We start from the raw sequence: 27,479 nt of genomic DNA, 5'->3' as shown, positions 1-27,479 counted from the left end.
ACATTCCCACTGTGCATGTGCCCTGTTTATTCCCTGGTATTAATATGTGTATTTGATATTATTAACTGTACAGGCATCATCTCTGTGTTTGTATTTTAAGTAGAGGGAATCTGATTTCATAACTGCATACATCAATCATTACTTCAGGGTGATAATGCATGATTTCAGCGATTATGCATGCATTTGATTAGAAGCACTAATATCACGTTTAGCTCAGATTTGTCTGTTATTTTAGTGGAGTAAAGGTGTTAACTGAGCTTCACAGATGTGCTTCACATGTTAAATTTCATGTTCACATCAGACACTATGAATTTCTGTAAACTAGTGCATGTGTGTATGCACTTTAACCAGCCAAGTTTAAAACCCTCATTTTAGCACAGTGGTTGTTTGACAGGTAGAAGTTTCAAAATAGAACTCATTGGATTCACTGGACTCAAGCAAGGAGAGTCAAAACAAAATCTAGCATAAAAGCCTATCTACTTTTATTTATGTGCCATTATAATGGATGCTACATCCCTCAATGCCCTAGTACTTAAAAAAATGAAAACAAATACGACTGATAAATATAGATCATGACAGAAATGTGACAAATAAATACTTTTTTCTAGCACAACATCTGAACATAATACCATACAAACAATGATTTAATCTCAGCACAATACATCACTAAGACACGCACATCCATGTCAAAAAGCTCTAGTAAATGTGACAGTAGGGTTGGGCGATGTCCCCTAAATTGGCAGTTGACGATGTTGACAGTAAAACATCGCGATGGACGATGATATCGTCAGTGGGGGGGGTTATAATTATATGACAAATTATAATTTCGTTATTTTACTAACCCAACTAATGACTCGTCGGCGCTTTATCAGTAGGTTGCACGACACGTGAAGCATTTTTTTTTTAGCTTTCACTTAAGAAGAGTTGTGCACTTTTTATTTTAATATATCTCTTTACATAAATACTATTTTCCACTTAAAAACTATAATTTCATTATTTTACTATCCCAACTGACTCATCCGCACTTTCCAATAGGTTGCACGTAAGGGGGAAAAATATTTCTTCCACTTAAGAAGAGTTGTGCACTTATAAGCACTTTTTATTTTAATATATCTCTTTACATAGATATTGTTTTTCTACTGAAAAACTATAATTTCGTTATTTTACTAGCCCAACTAATTAGTAGCCTACTCATCCGGACTTTTTAATATATTGCGCCTAAGAAAAAAAAGTCGTCTTTGGGCAGCCTTCTTGCGAAGAGAGCAGCCACAGCCACGCTCACTGATGAGCAAAAGGTCGAGGCAGAAATGACCATGTACCTGCAGGAAATGGCCACTGATGGGGAAGAGGACCCGCTGACTTGGTGGAAAACGAACGACAAAAGGTTTCCGTTCATGGCAAGATTAGCACGGAAATATCTGTGCATATGTGCTACCAGTACTCCATCAGAGCGGGTCTTTAGCACAGCTTATTAAAACCAGATAAAGTGAATATGTTGATATTTCTGGCCAGAAACATAGAAATTTAAATATGGTCTATGGTGAAAGATATTAGACTTCTTTACACATTTTTCGCCATCCGTTGCGGAGCTATTTGATTTTGCATATTATTTTTTAAACGTTCATTTGTGTAGTTCATATGACCACTTTACAATATTTCAATAACAATTTATTTTGTAGCCTGTGCTGAAGTTAATTGTGCTGCTAATTATAAGTGAAATATAATGTGGAGTTTCGGTCTGAGTGTTGTTCCGTTTTCTTGTTCTTTATTTGTTGTTCTTCTACGTTTTAATAAATGTGTGTTTTTCATATTCACCTTGTTTCTTTCATTTGATTTGACATTATGGATTTATGGCCAAGGAAATTTTTCTTTAAAAGTATTAACTAGACAAAAGTTATTTGACGTTCGCTGGTCTGGGTTTATCTTAAACTGCCGCTTCAGTGTATACAAGAGCTATGTGACAATGAGCAAGATTTTCTGAGACACTACAACTACTAATAATTAATTAATAAAGGCTATTTTCTTGTAGCCTACAACATAAAATATTTTAATCTAAAATGTACAGTGTAAGACATGTAAAAAAAAAGACAAGAAGCTAACAATGTCAAGATCAATATTTGTGTAGCCTGCCTGACACGGTATTTTCACAGACTAACACGTCACGTCTCTGGAATATAATACAGTATTTAAAATAGCATATATGCATTAGTTATATTCTCAATTTAATTTACAGAGCAATCCCTGCAAAGTTTTTAGGTTAACTATAGAAGAGACTAGGATTAGTGAGTCACACTAGCAAAACTCGCAAAAGGGGGCGTGGCATCACGATGGTGGCTCTACATCGTGATGTTGGTCAGCCATCACGATGGACGATGATATCGTCCATCGGCACAACCCTACGTGACAGCAAACCATAAATAGGCAAATCGTTAAAGGATGTGCATATTATCTCACTAACTCGAATGAACAGCATAACAAAACCAACCAAAATGACGACAGACTTCCAATATTTATCAGTCACTGAAATCTAATACAAACCAATGCACCAACACAACACCTCAATGGCATACAATTAATTGAAATGATGAATGTGCCCTAATGGTAACTAATCCAACCAGCAGCACATTAGAAAAGAAAAATGGTTTTAAAACTTGACAATTAAGTTCACTATGCAGGTCTGAGTCAAGAGCGGTAAATTCTGATGCTCAGGTCAAAATCTGACATAAATATGATCAAAGCTTTTGATTGGCTCAGAGGCAAAAGGCAAACTAGCCCCTCAGGCCATCATTGAATGCTGCGCATGTACATGAATTTCTCCAGATCTCCATCGATTAACATCGAGGATGAAGTGCTAGCCCCACGCATAACAAATGAGAACGATTAAATGGCTTTTACACAACATACCTCATTAATAAAATAATTTCTCAAATTAATATTTTCTTTTATAATGGACATAAAACACATTTAAGTTGCTTAAAATATATTATTTCTTAAAATAAATCTATACTTGCCCCCAAGGCAGAGATGAAGCTGATAAAATGGCCAACCAAAAGTGCATTCAAATCTTAAAAAATTTAAATTACCAGCAAAATCTTCTTGAAATTCCAATCCATCGCCAAGTCCTAATTAGAAAACATTTTAAACTTGTTTTCACCTTTTTGATTGACTACTTATATTTGTGACTTTTTGTACTGTAATTATGTGCATCCTGGAATATTTGTATATTAAACAGGCCTGACAATACAAGTAGCAGTGCAAAGATGGATACAAAATATATTCCAAAAATAAAATAAATTGTGATAAGAGATATACAAGGGAATTCAGCTCTCTAACATTCAACAAAATGTGATTCATTTCGTTTTACAGTTTAGCACAAAAAACATAATTTTCATGCTAAATAGTTGCAGATGCAGTATTCTGTCAGCATTCCATGCTCCCTAGTAAGGGAATCTAAGAAAACACATGGCTGTGCTGCTTGTTCCAGAGTTCATTCAGAGGTCTCGTGCAGGAGGGAGTCTTAAGAGCATCCTGGCTCTGCCCTGGGTGGGATGTGTCCACTCAGTCTGACTGATGAGGGCTCAACAAAAAGACCACCGCAAAGAGCTCTTAAGTTCATGGCATGCCTGCCTGCGACAGTCTGCTGATTCTAAGCTGTCCATCAAGCCACAGAGAGAAAGCTCCAGGGGGCTTAGAGAGGGTAGAACGCAGCATCTGCAGGACGCAGGTGATACTTTGTTCCTGTCAACAGGCCAATGATGAAAAACAACAAACAGAAGCCAAGGACATCAACCGTGGACACCAAGAGTCATAACTTGGCAAGAACAATGACAGGTGGTGAGCAATGGTAGTTTGAAAGTTGAGTGAAACGGTTGAACTTTAACAACACAACAATGTGTCTACATGTTTTACTTTTAAGCTTGTTTTTTTAGGCTTTCATTGGCTTGTCACTAATGTAAAACCAATTACAATAATCTAGTCCAGACATAATGTTTAAGAAATTTAAATCAATGTAAATTAAAGGTAATACAACAAAAACTACCATGATGAATAAATACATGAAGTGCGTAATTTCAATGCCACAAGTGACACCATACAGAATTACAAAAATAAAGTCTGAAATAAGAATGTAATCCCATATCATTAACAAGCCTCGTCAAAAGCAATCAATACTGCAATGGAGTTTGTCAATCTGTCTCGTTTTCTCAGGACATGTTCTTACGTTCCCTCTGCACTATTTTTAATTGTCTATCTACAGTATCTCACAAAAGTGAGTAAACCCCTCACATTTTTGTAAATATTTGATTATATCTTTTCATGTGACAACACTGAAGAAATGACACTTTGCTACAATGTAAAGTAGTGAGTGTACAGCTTGTATAACAGTGTAAATTTGCTGTCCTCTCAAAATAACTCAACACACAGCCATTAATGTCTAACGGTTTTATTTCTTCAGTGTTGTCACATGAAAAGATATAATCAAATATTTACAAAAATGTGAGGGGTGTACTCACTTTTTTGAGATACTGTATGTACATATGCATGGATTCAGAGGCATAAATGCTGCGTTTTTAGGATGCAATATCAAGCCAAGTTGACCTAAAAAAAATAAAAAAAATGAAAATCCACTCATTTACTCACTCTCAATATCATCCCAGATGGGTTTGACTAAGAATATTTCAGCTCTGTAGGTCCAAACAATGCAAGTGACAGGGGGCCAACATGTTAATGCTCCAAAAAGCACAAAAGCATTATAGAAGTAATCCATACGAGCCCAGTGTTTTAATCCAGATTTTCTGAAGTGATATGATAGAAGTGGGTGAGAAACAGATCAATATTCAAGTCATTTTTTGCTTGAAATTCTTATCTGCCCAGTAGGGGGCATATGCATGAATAATGCTAATCACCAAAATCACAAAAAGAAGAATGTAAAAGTGTATCACCCACACTTATTATATTGCTTCTGAAGATATAGATTTAACCACTGGAGTCTTATGGATTTTGGAGTTTCGTCATACGAATCTGGGATGCATGAGGGTGAGTAAATGATGAGAGAAATTTCATTTTTGGGTGAATTATACTTTAAAAAGTATTTGAGGCTTTGTAAATCACGTCTCACGATCACGTCAAGAATGTGTCCTGTGTGACTGGTTCTCGTGCTGTGGCTGTGCAGCTTGAGGTTTGTTGAGCCGAGCTGACTGCCCCCTACTGACGTGACTCATAAAAAAAGCACATAATGAATGAATGAATGAATGAATGTTACACTTATATAGCACTTTTCTGGCACTAAATTCAAAGCGCTTTACATAGTGAACAGGAGGTTCTCCTCAACCATCACCAGTGTGCAGCCTCCACCTGGATGTATGTCGAACTATGGCTTACACGGATACCTAGAGGCCTGGATGATGCATCATTCAAAGACAGTGGTTCTCTTACGAGAGGTTCTCTCGTATTGCGTAAGCTAGCTTACGCTACGGGAAAGATTCATCTTTTCTGAGATATTGAAGCCAAAAAATTATCCTTAATTTTTGTATCCATTGTCAAAGCAGTGCGGCAGCTGCAGACCTTGAGCGGGCTAGCTAGCGAGCTCATAGGTTGCTCTGCGGCAACTGCTGCAGCCTATAGACGAGCTTGGGCGAACTCGCATCCAATGAGAGGCGTCCGCGCGCTCACTGCATCAAAGCCCGCCAAAATGGGCGTGACTAGAGTGCATATAAGCGTAGTTCGTAGGCTGGAACCCTGATTTTCATCTCTTCAGCGAAGCTCTTCGCATCTCTGAACTGGAAGCCGTTCGAGGGGCATCAAGCAAGCGTGGACAGCGCTCGAAGAAGCCGGCCATCTTTGCCACCTTCAGCCGTCCTGCGAGCTACGCCATCCGGCGACGTATCCTTTTTAAAGCAAGCTAGTTCTTACTAACTTCACAAAAGAGTACGAGCGTCTTTTTAAAGATGCCTCGCTCCACTTGCGCCTCATGCCGCGCCCCTCTCAGCACCGGAGACCGCCACGTCATCTGCGCTCTCTGCTTGGGACTGGGGCATGCAGAGCTCGCCCTCGCTGAAGGCGGATGCGATCTCTGCGAGGAGCTTCCGATGTCTTGAGTTTGGACCAAGTGACTCCAAGGTCATTTTAAAGCCTAAACATGGCTATGTTCCCAAGGTGATCGGTACTCCTTTCAGAGCACAGGTCATTTCCCTATCGGCGCTGCCAGCACCCGATAGCGAACGCGACGCCAATCTCCTTTGCCCGGTCAGAGCACTGAGATTGTATACTGCGCGCTCCGCCGCTTTCAGACGCTCTGAGCAGCTTTTCGTTTCGTTCAGAGGGCGCACCAAAGGTCTCGCCGCCTCGAAACAGACACTATCTAGATGGATAGTGGACGCTATTGCTGCTGCATACGCGTCAAAAGACCTGCCATGCCCGTTGGGCATTAGGGCTCACTCCACTAGAGGCATGGCATCCTCGTGGGCATGGTCCAGCGGGATTTCCATTCACGACATATGTGTGGCAGCGGGATGGACTTCCCCTCCACCTTTGTCAGATTTTACAATATGGAAGTGCCCGCTCTGCAGGCAAAACTACTAGCGGTTTAATACGCTACAGCTCCCCTGGTGAGCTGCACTGATGGGACACATTCCACACAGACCGGCACCGCCGCTCTGTCGTTCCCTTCCCACTATGTGCTTATGTATTACACAATCAATGACCCGCATTCTTGCCGGCCAAATATTATTTCCCCACTCATAAGGGCTCCCCGGGTCCCCCTTAATTCCCTGGGGCTCATACAGTAGATGCTTGGCGCGCACGGCGTTGACAATGGGTTCCCGTAGCGTAAGCTAGCTTACGCAATACGAGAGAACCTCTCGTAAGAGAACGTATCGGTTACTTAACGTAACCTCGGTTCTCTCTAGATGAGGGAACGAGTATTGCGTAGCCGGCCGTGCTCGCGCCACGAGCGACTTTTCGCTTCAGTCAATGAAAACCAGGGTTCCAGCCTACGAACTACGCTTATATGCACTCTAGTCACACCCATTTTGGCGGGCTTTGATGCAGTGAGCGCGCGGACGAGTCTCATTGGATGCGAGTTCGCCCAAGCTCGTCTATAGGCTGCAGCAGTTGCCGCAGAGCAACCTATGAGCTCGCTAGCTAGCCCGCTCAAGGTCTGCAGCTGCCGCACTGCTTTGACAATGGATACAAAAATTAAGGATCATTTTTTGGCTTCAATATCTCAGAAAAGATTAATCTTTCCCGTAGCGTAAGCTAGCTTACGCAATACTCGTTCCCTCATCTAGAGAGAACCGAGGTTACGTTAGGTAACCGATACGTTTTCAGTTAAAAATGCTATTGTAGAAATTAACTATTCTCAGTAAAGCAGGATTAATTAATCCATGAATGAAAGCTTCCAATAACAGGGCAGTTACTGAGATTAAGCCAGTAGTATTCAGCTGGTCATATGATGCTAACATGGCTGCCCCCATGAAGCACCCCTTCTCCATGTAGAATCAAATCACTTTTATAAGGTTACTGATATTACTGAACTCTTAATCTCACATGAGGAGAGAGGTCATGATTTCACACATGTTTTAAAATGACTTAATTTCTTTAGGAAATCATTTTTTAAGAGGAAAAACAAATGAGCACCTTTAAACTGTTCCTATGTAAGAAATTACTAAATTAACACGTTAAATTGAGACACTTCAATTTTAGTGAAATATGACCCAAATATGTTTCTGATTCACACAGCGAAGTCAATCAGTTGGCAACGCAAAAGTGAGCTTTGTGCCATGCCAAAAGTACATAAGTTGAATGCTCAACTTCTGTCATTTTTCTTGTGCAAGTCTTGTTGCTTTATTTAGGAACCCTGTTATATAGACTATGTTTCACACAAAAAATAAATCATAATTTGTTTTCTAAATAACCGCCCTATCCATTACAACGGCCAATTCAAAGGCCACCTCATGTGCAATTTAGCATCAACAGGTCAACAAACCATAAGCGAATGTGTTGTGAAGAGAGCATCCATTCTAAAGTATCTGACAGAAATATGCTTTTGGTAATGGACACATGATGGGGCCATTTAGGGATGATTGACTTTGAACGTTCACTGGTAATATTGTATTTTCAGCATTCTGTGCCAGGCTGAAGCACAGCAGCTGTGATACCATATGGCTGGCATACGAGGCAACGCAAAACATAAACAAAAGCAAGGTTAATAGCAAACTGTTGATGTCAGGTTGTAAGATATGCAAGTGTTGGATGCACACAACAGACGTGCTCCTGAAGGCCTGTTGGCATTTTAATATGCAAATCTGAGGACTTCAGCAAAAAATTCAAAAAGCTGGTCAACTAAGCTGGCACAAGTGGCAGATTTTCGGAAGTATGCAAATTCCGGCTAAGCCTGGGGCGATTTTTAGAACTGATTCATGTGCCTGTCTCCTGTGATTTACAGGAATGGAAAACATTGTAATGAGGGGTCTTTACCTTGAGCGGAAAATGTTAATGAGCAAGATGTGGTTACTGAAGCACGGAGCGCTATCAAAGAAAAAGAACAGCTCATTCAAGCTGATGATTATTTAATAATTCTCTTCGGAGAAATGCTTGCAATATGAACTCAATTCTAACAATAACTCTAATGCAGGCAAGTACGAGTAACTGACCATTTGTGTGTGTGTGTGTGTGTGTGTGTGTGTGTGTGTGTGTGTGTGTGTGTATATATATATATATATATTTTTTTTAGGCCTGTCGATTTAACCCGTTAATTCAATGCGATAAATTTTACAAAAAATAACGCATTAAAATTGATTTTTTTTTTTTAATAATTTAAAATCGCATGCCCCCGGACCATAATAAGGAAGATTCCTGAGAAATGCAAGCTTGTAGTACCACCTGTTTACTCCAGAGGGCAGTAAGTGAAACTTCAGCTGTACGAGCAACGCGCAGTTTATACAGTAAAGAAAACACTTCAGTGGTCAGAACACCACGTTCTTGCTTTCGAAACACTTGAAAGAGCAGGGTGTGGCTGGATTGAGATGGTGAAAAATTTGGAAATTACCCCATAAATATTTAATCATGAATAAAATCAAATCAATTTCCTTCAAACATATTTATAAGTACTACCTCACTAATTATTTTCTTGTAGAGAGATTTAATTGTGATGTCGATATATTCTGTACATTTTGTGGTCTGCAGGCGGAAACATTTTTTCATTTATTTTGGAGTTGTCTCTACTCGACTTGTTTTTGGTCTGATTTCTGCAAGATTGTTAGAGATCATATTATTCCCAGCTTTCAACTTTGTTTTGAAAATGTTTTATTCGTTTTTAGTTATGACATGTCTCTTCATAAGGAATATTATTTTATTAAGTTTCTGCTTTTGTTGGCAAAGTTTAGTATTCATAAAATGTAAGTATGGTGGTTATAAACCATTAGTTTTAGGTTCAGCAATACTTAAGAACAATTTCCACTTTGAGTAACAAGAAAGCTCTAAAGTCTATTGAAATATGTAAACAATTTGATATTTTTATTTAAACTGTTTATATTTATTTTCCTTTTTGTTGTTGTTTGTTTTAATATACCTCTTGGCTGTAGATGTAAAAGTTTTGTAAGCATTAATAAAAAAAAAATGTCTGACGCAGGTGTAAATTGCGGGGCCTTAAACAAGCCCTCATAATAAATCTCGAACTGACTGACAAATTCACTTGTGTAATGGATTGCTGTGAACTGTATGCCAATGATTGACTTATGATCAATAATATGGTAGTAAACAATACATTGTATTCTAAAGCCGCTTTTTGTATTGTCTTATCAATGATGATCTCTTCTGCCACAAGAATGAAATGCATTTTAATTATCTGAATAGTTTTTATTTTATATATATATATAAAATAAATATATATCGGATAAATCAGATTCTGATTGTTTTCCGAATCCGATTGTTTCTGTTATATATATATATATATATATATATATATATATATATATATATATATATATATCAGATATATATATAATATAATATTTAGATAATTAAACTATGTATAATTATAACTATATATATATATATATATATATATATATATATATATATATATATATATATATATATATATATATATAATCATTATATATTGAATTATTGATATATGAGGGGCTTTCTCAGCTAATATTTGTATATGCAATTAATCACGACACAGAGAGAAAGAGAGAGATAAAATCAAAGTCAATTTACATTAAAAATCGACTCTTTTTATAAGTTTTTATCACTATTCAAATATTGTTCTGTATTAAAAATTAAATAAAGTTATACAAAAAATTATGTTGAGGATGAAATAATCCCTGGATTGAAAGTTTTTCAGGTTATTGACATGAAATCTTTGAAAGATGTTCAGAGTTTTGAAAGTGTTTCACATTTGAGAGTTTTGTTTAAACTGTGATTGGTTCCTATACATTTCAGTCCAATGCTTTTTTCTGTCTAAATAGGTGGTCCATTGCTAGAATAAGCAAAAATATTAATCAGACCTGTTGCCACTTAGTCAAAAGCTCTGGCTACATGAGACTAGACCACTTTCACACAGAGATCCTGGGATGAATCCCAGAAAAGGATTCCGATTGTTTCTTTGTTGGATATTTGGAATGGAAACATTGATTACTTGGATTTGGGGGGATACAAATCAGAAAAATAAAACGGCATTGTTCGACAGCTGTTTGAATGTTTTTTGTGTTTTCTTTTAGCCGCAATCCACCGTAAACTATTAAATCTCTATTCTGCATACAGACTTTCTCCTTCCACTGATAAATATGTCAACACTACGACACACACCATTCCTGGGATTGGCTCTGCCTTTTGTTCACACAGACACGTTCCTGGATTGATCACAGCAATGTTATTAGGGTCTGATCCCAATACCAGATTTTCTGGCATTCTGGCTCAGGGGCTTGCGTTCGCACAGAAGGCATCCTGGCATTGACACCAGCAATATCCTGGGATCAGAGCCCAGTGTGAATGAGATTTAGGCCTCTTGCTCTGGCACATATTTTGCTCAAAGCAACCAAAACTCCTCATAAACAGCTTAACCACTCTGAAGTCTCCAAGAACCAAAAACCTACATGCGGTTTAATTCGTTTTCTTAACATTTACTTTTTAAATGTCACAAACCACCAAAAAGTGTGAGTTAATTTTCCTGCATTAGCGAAGTGTCGTTCAGTAAAGCTCATGGTAAAGCCTAGTTCAAGACATCCTTTAACAGTAGCCTCTGGACGGTTTCAATTTCAGTGTCACTCAACTCCACGGGGGCCGCAGTGACACAGAAACTGCTCCTGAAGCACCTTGAGGGGAAAATAAAGGGAGGATGAAATGTGGAGGAAGATAAAGCAGCACTGTGGCAATTTTCAAACACTGCCATCAATAACAAGCTCCTGTCTGCATGTGTGTTCATTCACTCACAGCAGGGAAGGGATAAAGTGGATAGGACTAAAATAAAGGTCTTCTAAAGGATTGGACAACCAGAGAGGTACTCAGCACAAATGGAGGGCAGGTGTTCATAGCTTTGGATGACGATGGTGAAAATTAGGCCCCCCACTGGCGACGGTAAGCACATCACATTCAAGTGAGTACTTCAAACGTGGGCAGAATGATAAACACCAGGCTCAGCCGTATCAAAACCTCGTTATCTGTTTCACTCCTGGCCTCGCAGGCATGTCATACCTGTACTAGGTGGATGAGAGTGGTGAGAATGGCACAGCGAAGCATGTTGTGCTCTACCGATTGCTTCCAAAGCAGAGGAAGGTACTGAACCAAGCAGCCCACATACGGTCGAATCTAATAAAGGGAAAAAAAGGGCAAAGCGTTAATCTCACTGCACACATGTAACACATCAAATGCCAAAGCTTAAGCAAAGGACTCATACACACAAACACACAGCCTGCTCTTTCCAACATTTTTAGTTTTAATGATTCAGATTAAATCAGAGTACACACAGCTCTCCACTGAAAACTCTTTGAGCAGGGAGAAATCTGATCAGAAAATGCTTTTCTAAGCCTTAAAGTCTTAGGTCTTTATTTATTCTCTCTCATGTAGCTCCAAACCCTTATGGGTTTTTTTTCTCCTTCCGAAGAACACAGAAATTGAGGAATTTTCCTGGTCGCTCATTGTATGCACTGAAGACTAAAGCTTTGAAGCTTCAAAAAGATGCAAAAGCACCACAAACGTATCATAAAAGTGGTACATACGACATGCGCACTACATTTCATTATTACTGAAAATCTTGACATTAGCGTATTTGAAGAGACATAAAGTAGCATGAGTTCAAGCGCTTTCAAGGTGGGGCTTAGCGAAGGGTTTTTCAATGAATCGCTCGATCTAGCTGACAATCTATCTGAATCGTTGTTCTCGAATGGGATCGATCCAGTTCTCGAGTTCAACTCAATGACTCGATCCGGTCACAGCGTTTAAGTGAGTAAAAACTCAAGACACAAAGCTAATTACGTATGGCTACAGAAGACTTAGAATATGGCAAAAGAGATGTATGTACTACTATTATGGTTATTTTTCATCCCTTTTGCAGCTTAAAAGCCATCATTCCTATTGATTGTAACGGCATGGACAAGAGCATCCAGTTCAGTTCTTCAAAATATCGAATTTTCTGTTCTACAGAACAGTCAGACATGTGAATTTGGAATGGCATGAGGGTGAGTAAATGATGACAGAATAATTTGAGTAAACAAATCCTTTAATCCTAATCAGGAAGTCAGCAAACTGGCAGATGTCAAATCATTCCCAAAGATGATTTTCACCATTTTTATGCCAATCTCTTTCTCTTTGAAACAAGTTGGCCAGTTCAGGTTTATAAACTTTGAAATGGCATAAACTTTCACAAAAGGTGCAATAGATCTAATCTCTGGTCTGGATACCTTTCAACAAAGCAGTTAAAAAAATCATGAGAGGCTTTTGTTGGAAAAGGGTAATTTCACAAGTTGTGAATTGAAAATGAAGACTAAAATGTCAAAAGGACCTGTCAAGGGTCAAATCATACATTTGAGTTTATAATGACATAAAAAGGGGATATATGTACTCCTGTGGTGGTAGATTTGACTGAGCCATTAAAATAGTCTTTCTGCATAAAACACTTTCATATTTAATACTGGTCATTTAACTAATCTTTAAGACTATATGCTCCTGTGGGGCAATACATTACAGCCGTCAATCACTGAATAATGCATTAAATAACCCCTCTGCTTCACAATCAAAACTTGACAGAGAAGGTTACTTCTGAAAGCTATTCTTTCTCAAGACTCACTGCATGCGTGGCACAATCCCTCTGATTTATTATTTTGATTGAACAGAAAGTTTAAAAGAAAAGTTCACTCAAAAACTGAATTTCTGTCATAATTTTTTTTACCCTTATATCATTGCAAATGAGACTCCTTTTTCTGTGGAACACAAAAGGTGAATATCTGATGAACATCCTGGCCATTCTTTTCCATATAATGAGAAAGAGTTCTATTTTGTGCATTGTATTGTATATTTCAAGTCTTCTGAAGTAATAAAAAATCTTTGTGTGACAAAGGGACCAAAATTTAAATCATTATTCACTGATAATCTAACCCCAGTGGGATGTTAACATTTGCAAAGTACAAAGTTGAGCTTAACCAGATCAGTCTTATTCTTGAACAGGCACTTGCCAAGGGGGTCTAGGGTGGATGCCAATAATTTTAAATGAACAATGACTTCGATTTAGATCAATTATTTAGATCTGTTCCTCCTACAAAGCTAACATATGGTTTCAGAATACTTGGAAAATCGTGCATACTGACCACTTTTACGATACGTTTATTTTCAATAATTTCAGAGCTTGATGGCCCAAATCCACTTTCAATATATGGAAAAGAGTGGCCACAAAAGAAAGAAAATCATGCAAGTTTAGAATGACATGAGGGTTGAACCATTACTTTTAATCACAAGTTCTGAAGTATAATCTGTTCTTGACCCCCAAAACATTGTCATTCTTTAAATGGTTAAAAGCCGAGGCTCATGCAAATGTTAATCTTTGACACAGGTAGCAGTCTGACCTCACTTTCGGTCAGACTGGTTTGTTAATGACATCAGCACGTGTCCTTCAGTTTGCAAAAATAAATGAATAATAAAATTACATGATCCAACTAGAAACGCAACCATCAAAACTTGACAATGCACAATGTGTTTTGATGACAGCATTTGACCTGTGACCTTTTATGAAAACTGAAACTCACCTGAATGCTGACTCGCTCGATGACACAAGAGATAACATGGAGAACTTGCATTTTAGTGTCGCACTCGTTGACCTGTTGCAACAGCTGGAACAACAGACCGAATATAGACTCCAAGTACTGAAGGCCAAAGGAGAGGAATGAGAGAAGAAACCGATGTTAATGAAGAACAAATGTCAACTTAAGGAGTATGACCCTGTTTACACCTGCTTCAAACATCCGTTTCAGGCAATCTGATGACATGTGGACAAACCAACATGTTTTGTAATCGGATCACTCAAACCACATTTGTAGGTACATATGCTTGTGGCCACATTGCATTTGTAGTGTGAACACTAATCCGACCTGAAGCATCCTGGACAACATCAAAGGGCCATCAAACTCAACTGTCAATCAATCAATCACTGTGAAAAAACAAGGTTTTAAATTTAAGCCAGTTATGTGCTGCTTTAAAAAAAAATGTGTGATCAGAAAATTTGGAAAGCTTATTAAAAATTGTTCTAGCAAGCCAGTACACTGACGGCCATCTTTGGAACACTCTCGGGAGGCTATTTCTAGTCATGCCAGTGAAGCTCATATCTACTTGAATTGGGGAAATCTAAAATATGGTTGGTCAAGGTTATGATCAAATTACAAATTTATAATCAGCAATCAAATTTAATAATATTGGAGTCATATTTTGTGCTGCTTCATATTACTCTAAAACACAATTTTCCCAGCTTGTATAGCTAATGCACATGCGCGAGCGAGTTGATTGACAGGCGATATCTGTATCTAAAAGGTGATTGGCTCTTTTACCTGTAAGGCGGGACTTCCTTTCTACAGCCGCTGACCGTCGGGCGCAAGAGCTTCGTGGTTGGGCGTTCCATTTTCTCCCATTAATTTAAATAGAAGTGGCCTATCTCTGCTAAATAGTCTTTGACACATATAAATATACATGCACAAAACTTCAGAGAATTTCTCAGATCTCAGAACACAAGTGGCCACAACAGATGCATTTGAGGTGCATGTTACATAATACCAGGAATAGAAGGTGATCTGTCTATTCTGTTCACTTGTGACCAGATCCCCTGGGACAGATTTTACTACGAGGTGTAAGCAGGGCCTATTTCACTAAGTAAACTCAATGCAATTAAGACTGGTAATCAAAGTAACTGGAGGGGGTGTAATCTTACCGGTAAGAACTGCTCCGTTCTGAACTCGAAGTCATCAACGGGTGATTTTATAGTTAAGTTTAATGACTGCAGGTTAGATTTCAGGAGACTCATTGACCTTTTAAGTACACACCTGATTAGCTGACACGCAGATGAATGGGGATGTGAAGCCCTTAAAGCAATCATTTGCAATCGTGTAAACAAATGGGTGTTTTTTTGAATGGCTCAGGTTAAACTAATTACAAGAGTGCTTAAACAAATGCATCCAATTACTGGTGAAAAATGACTACCCTGGTGTAAACTACGGAAAGTTCAGCATCCCACCAGCAGCGTAAAGGATATCCAACTTTAGTGTTGTGGCTGTTTCGATGCGAACCTAAAACAGAGAAAATAATTTTTCTAAATACACAGTTTTACAATACAATTCAATTCAAAAGCACATTTAAAAATAACAGCATTTGAGACAAAGTTCTGTACAATTTAAGAACAATTAGAAGAGAAAAAAAGAAAAGAGAAACAATGCAGATGGGAAGAGATATCCAAGTTGTGAATTTAAATTGTGCGCAAAACTATATTGTCGCACAAACAATGTGTGGTAAAAGCCACGGCTCCATCTAATGTGTTAAAAATAACAAATCATCACTTCCTCAGAAATTAAAGCAACTGTGACTCTTATTAATAAATACTTGCCATTTAGAACGTGCAGACAAAACACTAAATTGAGATTTTAAAATCAATATTGGGATCGTTCAAATCCCAATTCATCAAAACAATCTATATTTTTACCCAGCCCTATATCAAAATAATGACTAATTAGCTGAAGTCTTTAATTCCTCCACAAGCTTCAACCAGTAGCCCAGCCCAAAACACATGACATTAGTTGAGCAAAAAGCTGACAGGTCAGGCTGTTCATAAAAACAGCAGTCAAAGAAAGCACCACACAGTGGTTGCACTCATCATAAAGTCAACCTATGAAAAGCTTTTCCGATAGTTTTCTATGTGCATTACACTGGGATAGGAGAATTAGTTTTATCATCATTAGCCAAAAAAAAAAAGTAAAATAAAATATGATTCACCTTCACAGTACACACTTAAAGGACAACCATTAATTTCTCCTCAAATCAGTGTGGTACACAGTGACAAGAGACCTCTAAGCAAACTCGAGTACACTCAACAGATAAATCTTAGCATTAGCCTGTAACCGGAACACAATTAACATCATTAAGCGGCCATGTTGGAGAGGGTAACAGTAGAGCCTGAGGGAGTTAACAGGGATCACATAAAGAGTAAGACTCAAGCAGGTGGCTAATGACAGACCTCACCATCTTAGCACAATGATTTATTGCACAGGCTGATGGGACATCATGCAGTGCTCCACAAATAGGTTTATAACGAGTTATAGCAGGAAATGATGAAATTATCAAAACATACCAAAACTAATGATCAAGCAATTTTGTGAGTAATGGCCAGTGGCTTAGTAGAATCCATGTATTAAGGATTAAACTGACAAACACCGAACAACAAAGACAGGCCATCATAACTATTGAACTCCTTTTTGTGGTCACTGACATTCACCAGGGATGGCTATTGATACAGATATCTCGATTCAATTTGATTCCTATTTACAAGCTCTCAATTTGATTCCGATTTGATTTCAATTGAGTTATAATGTGCCTTTTGCTTATATATAAAATAAAGTATCTCCCAGCTAATGTAGTTAGTTATACAGAGGACCTTTTAACTACTTATATTTGGAAAATATTAATGAAATAATACAAATGTATAATTCTTTTGGTCACATTTTGGCATTTTAAAAATGAACAAAAAAATATATTTAATCAATAAATAAGATATTATATTTCATATATTAATTTTGTTACACATTTATTGTTAAATTGCATCTCTTTAACAAAAAACGGCATTTCTGTAAACAGCACCTTTAAATGAGTGCATGTGTTGATCAACAGCTGTCTGTAAGGACCAGAAATGGTATCAAAACAGACATTATTCAATGACAAATGTGGATCTCATCTTGAACACGCATTACTCAGAACAACTTTTACTCTCAACACGCTGTGAAAGGATCTCGCTGCTGAACACTTGTCGATTAATCTACACAATTACTGGTGAGTGAAATGTAAACATTTACAAGCTGCTTTTTGCACACTCACCTAAAGGATTATTAGGAACACCATACTAATACTGTGTTTGACCCCCTTTCGCCTTCAGAACTGCCTTAATTCTACGTGGCATTGATTCAACAAGGTGCTGAAAGCATTCTTTAGAAATGTTGGCCCATATTGATAGGATAGCATCTTGCAGTTGATGGAGATTTGTGGGATGAACATCCAGGGCACGAAGCTCCCGTTCCACCACATCCCAAAGATGCTCTATTGGGTTGAGATCTGGTGACTGTGGGGGCCATTTTAGTACAGTGAACTCATTGTCATGTTCAAGAAACCAATTTGAAATGATTAGAACTTTGTGACATGGTGCATTATCCTGCTGGAAGTAGCCATCAGAGGATGGGTACATGCAGTGGTTAAATTGGCTTTTGTAGGGAGGGGGAGCCCTTGTTTACGGTGAATGGTCATCATTCAAAATCCCGCCGTAAAATGACTTAATGTGTTTTTACACCAAAGGGGCTCTTTTTCCAGTATTAATGTGTAAGGTAGGGTTGAGTAGTTATTCAAACAAAGACAAATACTTTACAATTCTCTTATTTTATTATAATTTTTTATCTTGAATGTTAACAGGCAGGCAACGGATTTCACCCTCGTAAAATGTATGAAAGGAACATGTTTGAAAATATTGCAAGCCATTTACACATGTAAATGTATTTTTTATTTGTACAATTTAGAAACGTCCCTTCGCACCTGTATGTAAATGTAACTCTTGCAGTAATTATTTATCATATTCATGCAGCCTGTGTTATTCTGTTGAGTGTTGAAAAACCATTGAGGAGAAACGCCTCATGACACTTTTAGCACGTAAATGGGTAAATGGAAAAAAAAAAAAAAAAAAAAAAAGGAGTAAACTCGCCCGCTTTGCGAGAAACATTAAACGTTCTATATTTTTTTTTTTTAAATTATTAGTAAAACTGAATAACAAATTAACAGGGAAGTATAGTTGGAAAAAAAAATTATAATCTCCGCCTTTATTGAGTTTTGTAATGCCTGATAGAAAAGTATCTAAGTAGAGCAATACAATACTTTAGGCAATTGCAGAATAGTCCTCAAATATACATTTCAGAAAATTGAGTACACAACTACTTCTGGCCTTAAAAGTTACAAAAACCAAATCAATGCAGAACATTGTATCTCAAAAGCATTACAATGTCCCCACTTAAAACCCGATGTGGCCCCTTTACCAAAATAGTTAAAAATATTAATAATCACACCCATCACCTTTACAAATTTGTTTCAGGATTTTACAGTAAAAGTAACTGTTATATTTTGACAAAATGTTTCAGTTTCAAATGAAATAATCTAAAGGTAAAATGTATTAGACATCAACAGTGGCAGTTTAAAGTTTCAAGATGTGTTTCAGCTAGTATTTATTTTTCATAAATGCATTCATTTATTATTATTACTATTATTTAAGACTAGCACACTGACCTAACCATGGTAATGAGGAGCCTTTCCTTCTGTGTAATATGTGTATAAATATTAGGTAACAAATGGGATAATAATGGGCTCATAAGTACAGACAGGAGCAGTCTGGCGTCACTGTCGTGCACCTACAGTATATGCAAACAGTTAAAAATCAATATTACTTTAAATGCTCACGCAGCTGATGTTATTCTTCATTTAGTAGTTCATTTAACATGTAAACTAACATGCTTTAGTTATATAACATGTTCTAGCTACATGCTATTTTTATATTCGATCACTCTAGCCGTTAGCGGGATTCCATGGTAACGTCGCTGTCTTAGAATAGTGACAGTTTTCCCTTGATGGTTGTGGGCGGGGTGCTGAACCAGCGATTAATGCATTTATGACGTCTGATAATTACATGTAGCCTGGGTGTCTCTGTGTAGTCTTGCTAATTGTTCAGTCTCATATGCCATGTATTTGCCAGGAGTCAGGAGATGAAAAATAATTTAAGTGGAATAACAATATTTGGTGCTGAAGGAGACGGAGCTGAGCTCCGGCTGGGTGTGTTGTGGACCTGAGGAGGCGGAGCTGCGCTCCGGTGCGCTCCGGTCCAATTTAACCTCTGGGTACATGGTGGCCATAAAGGGATGGACATGGTCAGAAACAATGCTCAGGTAGGCCGTGGCATTTAAACGATGCCCAATTGGCACTAAGGGGCCTAAAGTGTGCCAAGAAAACATCCCCCACACCATTACACCACCACCACCACCACCAGCCTGCACAGTGGTAACAAGGCATGATGGATCCATGTTCTCATTCTGTTTACGCCAAATTCTGACTCTACCATCTAAATGTCTCAACAGAAATCGAGACTCATCAGACCAGGCAACATTTTTCCAGTCTTCAACTGTCCAATTTTGGTGAGCTCTTGCAAATTGTAGCCTCTTTTTCCTATTTGTAGTGGAGATGAGTGGTACCCGGTGGGGTCTTCTGCTGTTGTAGCCCATCCGCCTCAAGGTTGTGCTTGTTGTGGCTTCACAAATGCTTTGCTGCATACCTCGGTTGTAACGAGTGGTTATTTCAGGCAAAGCTGCTCTTCTATAAGCTTGAATCAGTCGGCCCATTCTCCGCTGACCTCTAGCATCAACAAGGCATTTTCGCCCACAGGACTGCCGCATACTGGATGTGTTTCCCTTTTCACACCATTCTTTGTAAACCCTAGAAATGGTAGTGCGTAAAAATCCCAGTAACTGAGCAGATTGTGAAATGCTCAGACCGGCCCGTCTGGCACCAACAACCATGCCACGCTCAAAATTGCTTAAATCACCTTTCTTTCCCATTCTGACATTCAGTTTGGAGTTCAGGAGATTGTCTTGACCAGGACCACACCCCTAAATGCATTGAAGCAACTGCCATGTGATTGGTTGATTAGATAATTGTATTAATGAGAAATTGAACAGGTGTTCCTAATAATCCTTTAGGTGAGTGTATATATAACTGTGTAGAATTTTTTTCATCATTATCAATTGAATTATTGTTATTTGCTTTCTCAGCAAATATTTGTATATGCGATTAATCGGGACACCATGTAATAAGATTAAAATATTTAATCGATTCAGAGCCCTAATTATTATTATTATTATTATTATCTGAAAGCAATATCACAAACGCAAGCATCCTTGTGCCACAGGTAATTCAATTTTTATTTTATTAATGTTTTCATGAATACTGTATAGCTGTTTTGCAGCATTTTATTTTACCAAAAATAAAAAATAAAATTTTGTAATATATATATTAGGGCTGTCAATCGATTAAAATTTTTAATCGAATTACATGGTGTCCCGATTCTGTCTGCTGGGTGGTTGTTTTCTTCACTGTATAAACTGCACACTGCCATACAGCTGAAGATTCACATACTGCCCTCTGGAGTAAACGGGTGGTACTACCAGCTTGCATTTCTCAGGAATCTTCCATATGACGGTCAGGGAGGCATTGCAATTAATTGCGTTAATTTTTTTAAAGCGTTATTTTTAGTCAAATTAATTGCACTGAATTAACGCGTTAAATCAACAGCCCTAATAAATATATATATTACTTATAATATATATATTTTATAAAAACTGTATATATCAATTTGATTAAACACCATTTGGTCATAACATTTAATTAAATAATTTTACATGGAATCAAGAAAAATTCAAAAAGGAAAATGCATAATTTGTATCTGTAAGACTTTATACATATCTTTTAATCAAGTCATTTTCTGTGTAATTTCATAAACACTTTGAGGTGTTTTATTTGTTGATTATTGTACCGGGGCTGGTATCATACTGAAGCCAAAACTTTGGTACTGGAGCAACCCTAATTATGACATTATGAATTGTGATTGACTTGTGACATATGTATCGCAATAACTATGATATCTTGAGGTGGTTGCCGATTCGCAGTCCTATTGAAAACTCCATTTAGTGGCCCAAATTACACATTTTAGCTTTAAGTCTTTAGGGGTTTCAGATGTGTTAATGGAAAAACCTAGAGCGTGTTACACAGGTAATACAGTTTTCACTTAACTTACTTTCCTATATAGGCAAACAAATTAGCTGCATATAAAACGTATAATTTACTAATTGTCACTGCTAAATTACAAACTGTAAAGGGTGTAATTTACAGAACCAATAATGATAGCTGGAAAAAACATGTCACCTGTTACAGAATTCAGTCTATGTTCATTCAAATGGGTTTGGGGGGCTTACATATTTTACAAAGGAGTAAAAGCAGAGATAAGCAGGGCCTGCCTTTTCTCTCAGAGGCATCCACAGCATGACATATCAAACACTTGCTGAAATTAAAGCACTCCGCTCCCTGCCAGAGTATGGAGCACCCACCAAGTAGACTTGAGAAAATTATGAAGATGGAATTCGGTGACAGTAACCTTTAACGAGGTATCAGCCTGCCACTGAATGTTGAATGCCTCCACGTGCTACCTGCACAACCAGGAGAGTCTTTTCATCCAAAGGTTCTACTGTTATCAGCCTTCTCAGCTTGCCTCTGTTATGATATGAGCATCTAAATCCTGCTTTCTATGACAATGAATGGAAATAAGGCGAATAATAGCTATTAATCTTCGCTAGACATCGTAGAAGATGCAACTGCCACAGTAATCCCCCTTCCCCCACCCATATTTCCCTAATAACATAATAGGAAACAAAAAATAAAGAATTATAAGTCACAACAATTAAAGGGACAGCGATACCCCCCGGACATCTAGCAGCAGCACCGCATACGAATGATACTGTGCGACTGTACAAAATTTGCAAATGCATGTTGTATATATGTATGAGGCTGCGTGCATAGGAAAGCGATTAGTCTATTCTTTTCAAGATGACAAACCATGAAACAGAACTAGCCCAATCTCATTTTCTTTGCATAATAGAGTTCGGGCAATGTTGAAACTTGTAAGATAAATTATCTTCTACAGTGGAAAAATGAGGTGGCAAAATGTCCTGGAGGCACGAGAAGTCTGTTCTCTCAAACTCTTTTCTAGGGTGGCCAAAAACAAGGGTTGGGGGATCCAGTATTTTTCCCCCAAAAAAACTGAAACCATATGATTTATGCCATTTGGTTCAGTCAAAGGTTCTGAAATGTCAGCAGTGCATTCCTTCACTGATGTGGATTGAGCACTGTATTAAAATGCAATACTCTCATCAGAGCCAACTTAAACCTTGTTGTTATGCCGATCAATGCGTTTCCAATTTGTTGTTGAGTCTGCATATGAATCAACAATTAACTTTCGAGCATGCAATTCATTGTGTCATGAAGGCATCTTTTCACGGTGTGCATGCCACTTCAGTGGAAAAACTCCATTAGACTTTTTTTTGCCTCCACAGACATGACATGCCTCACAAAATAAATACAAGGTATTATAGGTTAAAGTGAGATAACAAAGAGAAGTTGCTAGAAGCAATAAATATGAAAGGGTAATAATAATAATACCCTGCTTTAAGAATTGTAAAATACTATTTATCTTTGGTTTATTACTTGATTTCATCACTTGACAACAGGCTGCTAAGGCTGAATGCAATAAGAACTGCTTTCCAATCATTTCCCATTCATTCTTCCTCAAAATTACAAAAATAAATTTTAAGAGGATTAAGAAAGCGACATTGTTAAGTGGAATTGGAACTACAGGTCGACCGATAGTGGATTTTGCAGTTACCGATAACGAAGTTGGTGGAAAAGGCTGATAACTGATTAATTTGCCAATAGTTAAGAAAGAAAGAAGATTCTTAGTCTTTCCATGCTGGTATGGATACACATACATGAAGGCTACATGAGTCCAAAAAATATAATAATTAAATCTCAGATGCAGTTTATTAGTCAACAAAAGTCCCCCTAAAAATGTATTTGGTCCAAAATGTGTCATTTTAATAATAAACAATCCCGAAACACACAAGGGACTCTAATTTTGAAATGACGGAACCTCGGCTCTCTTATAATGTTCTAAGTATTTACTGAATTAAGATTTTTATAGATTCTATATTCACCAAATTAAAGATTTTGCATATATATTTCACCAGATGTGATTTATTGAGGAATAAGGTTTATTATTACCATGGTCCCATGATGTTTATACTTGCATACTATTGTTTGTAGAGATGAACGTGGTACTTCAGGCATTTGGAAATCGCTCCCAAGGATGAACCAGACTTGTGGAGGGCCACAAGGTTTTTTTTCTTGAGGTTTTGGCTGATTTCTTTTGATTTTACAATGATGTCAAACAAAGAGGCTCAGAGTTTGAAGGTAGGCCTTAAAATATATCCACAGGTACATCTCCAGTTCAGTACACCTCCTCTCAGAAGCAAATAAGCTAATTGGCTAAAGGCTTGACATAATTTTCTGGAATTTTCCAAGCTGCTTAAAGGCACAGTTAACTTGGTGTATGTAAACGTCTGACACACTGGAATTGTGATAGTCAATTAAAAGTGAAACAATCTTTCTGTAAACAATTATTGGAAAAACTACTCGTGTCATGCACAAAGTAGATGTCCTAAACGACTAATATGAAATTTGTGGCGTGGTTAAAAAAATAAATAAAATAAAAAGTTTTAATGACTTCAACCAAAGTGTATGTAAACCTCTGGCTTCTGGAGATACAATGTATGTGCTGAAGCGTCACATTTCCCATTTAGTGGCATTTTTCTTTTGTATGCCCTTGCTTTAATTTAGAACAAGTGTCTTCAACAGGGGGTCCACAACCCACAGGAGTTCTACAGTGGTACCCACAGGGTGTCTGCAAATTATTGTTTGATCCACCAATGGCATTTGTAGTAATCACTCATATCAATAGCTAGAGATAAGTGTATGTATTTTAATCCATCAACATGTTTAAGTTCCTCGCACATGCATGCCAAAACGTACTCTTTTTAATCCTTGCTCATATTCGTGCATCCTGTTGTATTTTGTTATGAAATGATTGGAACGCTAAACACCATAAAAGTGACAAAACTGAGCTAGTCAGCAGAAGCGTGGACAAACCATTCATGCACCCATGCTCATCACGAGTCACTCAAATCACGACACAGTAGAGGGATGTGCGAGTAAATGCATCTGCTTTGCGTTAGTTGCGCTGTGTGGTCAGCTGATGACAGCCAACAGTTTATTTTATTATTAGTTGCATTTTGCTTTCAGAATAGAGTACTTGCCAGGTGTAAATAAATAGTTACCGCTGAGATTATCAAGCTAGCATACACGGTCCTGAAAGTTACACACACACACACACACACACACACACACACACACACACGACGGTGACTCAAAAAAACATAATTAAAGGTGCACTCAGTCATTCTTTACCTCATTGCAAATTTGTACTCGTAATGAAATTTTATTTTAAAATATATGTATAAAATTTATCACATTGATTATTTACATGAGACGAATACTCCGTATTAGTAACCTTCTAAAAATATATATATTCTGCATGGACAGGGTTTGTTTGTTTGTCTGTCTGTCTGTCTGTCTGTCTGTTGGTGTCTATCTGTCTGTCTTTATATTTTTATCAAGGAGGGGGTATGGAACAGTGATTAACAAGGAAACTGAAAAATGTCACTTCATGTCAGAAAAGTTGCAGACCCTGTTGTACATTATTTAATGTTTATTTCAATAGCTTTGCAATATAAACATCATAAAGTATATACATACATTAATATGGTAACCTACTAAACACGTTTTTATAGGCATAAAACACTAAATTTGATGCAACATATAACAGGGGTCCGGGCTCCACTAATTCTTCAGAGCTACTGATATGTTGCAGCTGTGAATAAGTTGTCTGTCTTTGCCTAGTCTCTGGACCCCAACTGTCAGATCAACTCAAACTGTGCGTTCGCACACTGATATGACAGCACCTCTAGAGTCCAAACTGCGCTACGCTCATAGACGACGTGAGTGTGTTTGTGAAAGACTAGTTAGGTTTAAATCCGGGTCCGAATAACATGTCAGTGAGCTTTTTTATTAACACTTTCAGGCTAAAATAAATATGTAAATGGGGAAAGTACATTTTAGTTGCTGAGACTGGTCACTATTTCTTTTATGTTTTGCAAAACATTATATCACCTTTTTGCCATTTTAAATGGACAAATTAATGTTTAAAAGTACAAATATTCCATGTAGTCTCTCACTTAGTATGAGGTCACAAAAAAAGTATTTTAAATGTTTTAAAATCATTTTTGATTGGAGTATAGCATAGCATGTCACCCAGGACAATGCACATTAATACACTGTATAAAATTCAATTTATGTGAAGTCAAAGATGCCAATAAATCATCCAATCAGAATACAATTTTAATTCACCTGTTTTATAATATTAGTGTTATTGCTGGAAGTTTTTATTTTACATAGTTTAAGTGTTACATAATTTGAAGTTGTTTCTACACCGCACAAATATTATAGGTACATGTTTCATTTAATATCAGGTCATATTGATTTTACAAAATAATTAGCAAAATGCTAATAAAAAATAGTTTTAGTGCAGCAAGTCACACTGCAGGACATGTCAACTTCCCACAAGTACTTTAGGTAAACTACCCTTCCACATTGCTCAGTTGATTACCCTTCACATTTTTGATGAAACGTGACATACATAAAGTAATACCGTATCTCCACTCACAGTTTGTTTAGTTTACCATCATTCAAAAATATTTGTCTCCTTTTCTCTCTCTGAACAGGTTGGCTAAGCGAGATGGAGCCAGGTTTTATACATGGCTTTATAAGTTAATAACGAACATGTAAACTTTATTTGGATTCTCTCTCACACACAGCAAGCAGTTGTGCAGTTGAAGGGGAGCTAATGGTGTTTGGCGAGTTTGTGATCTGCCTTGTTCCAGTGATCTATGACTCCAATTTCCCATGGCACACACGTAAATATATACAAAAACATGAGCAAACGCTTGGCGGGGAGCTCTCAGACATTTGAACAGCATGCTAATTGTCTGCCATCTCCATAGCTTAAATATTTAAACTGGATCTGCTGAGCATCTGGTGCAGGTGCGATATGGCATGAGATAGTGAGCCGCACAACGGTCTTCCATAAATAAAACGAACAAATCAATGAATAAATAGGAATGCATTAGGGCTAGGCAGTACGACAGTGTACAACACATGACAGAGAAATATCTGCATGGCTGTCAGTGTGCAGGACTACTTTATGTACTTAATTTGTGAGAGCGATAACATTTTTTGAATGATGCTAAAGTACAAAGCGGGAACAAGTCAGGACTAGGAAGAACTTCAGTTAGGGGTGGAGGGGGGTGTAAGCCAGTATGCAAAACACAAACTGAGCTCATGTGTTTACAGTTGCCAATGAGCAATGCAACTTGCCATTTTATAATATTGAATTAAGTGTGGTGGTAGATGGATGTACAGTAACATGGCTCATCTAATCACAATTTAGAGACTAAACTATTCATTTTATACATTTATAACTATCATTGTTTGAGTCTTTTGTTTTTAACTTGTTTTATATGTTTGTTTGTTTGTTGTTGTTGTCTGTCTGTTTGCACTGATACAAGACTTATTAATTTGTTGTGAATAATGTTATTTTTTGGTTTGTATTCATCAAGATCCTAGAAGCTCAAAGAAAATGAGATAAACAATAAAATGAAAAAGTACCATAATTTGTAAATTAATGTATATCAATACATTATGCAAAACTTGGCACTACTTCATGGATTTTTACTATAGTAATAGTGCCTTGTGATTTCCACGATGCAGAATCGGAATCCAGTAAAAAAAAAAAAATTATAATCCACTGTGAAGTGCAAAGCACATGCAGACTATGTTTTAAATTATTACACTGTAGCCTTTTGTGGTATAATAAACACTTTAAACCACTTAGGAAAAAGTTTATCTGGAAGAGAGCAGCTCTCATCAAAAACATACTAAAAGTGCTTAATTTGGTTTTCTGCCAAAACAAAAGCACAATTTAAGAAAAA

General features: G+C 37.4%; 1 protein-coding gene across 3 annotated transcripts in view; it reads right to left on the bottom strand.

Annotated features, from left to right (window-relative positions):
• Nucleotides 1-27,479, bottom strand: part of ipo11 (importin 11) — a 180,953-nt gene that overhangs the window by 78,838 nt on the left and 74,636 nt on the right. For all 3 annotated transcript variants that reach the window (XM_052107933.1, XM_052107935.1, XM_052107934.1), the window contains 4 exons: nt 15,734-15,767; nt 15,413-15,453; nt 14,241-14,357; nt 11,698-11,811 (listed from right to left, as the gene is read on the bottom strand). In XM_052107933.1, the coding sequence (XP_051963893.1) occupies nt 11,698-11,811; nt 14,241-14,357; nt 15,413-15,453; nt 15,734-15,767 (306 nt within the window). The remainder of the gene's footprint in view (nt 1-11,697; nt 11,812-14,240; nt 14,358-15,412; nt 15,454-15,733; nt 15,768-27,479) is intronic.

This window comes from Xyrauchen texanus, chromosome 37 (assembly GCF_025860055.1).
Source record: "Xyrauchen texanus isolate HMW12.3.18 chromosome 37, RBS_HiC_50CHRs, whole genome shotgun sequence".
NCBI lineage: Eukaryota > Metazoa > Chordata > Actinopteri > Cypriniformes > Catostomidae > Xyrauchen > Xyrauchen texanus.
Note: the sequence above shows the minus strand (reverse complement) of the source record. Positions and strands in the feature narration are given on the sequence as shown.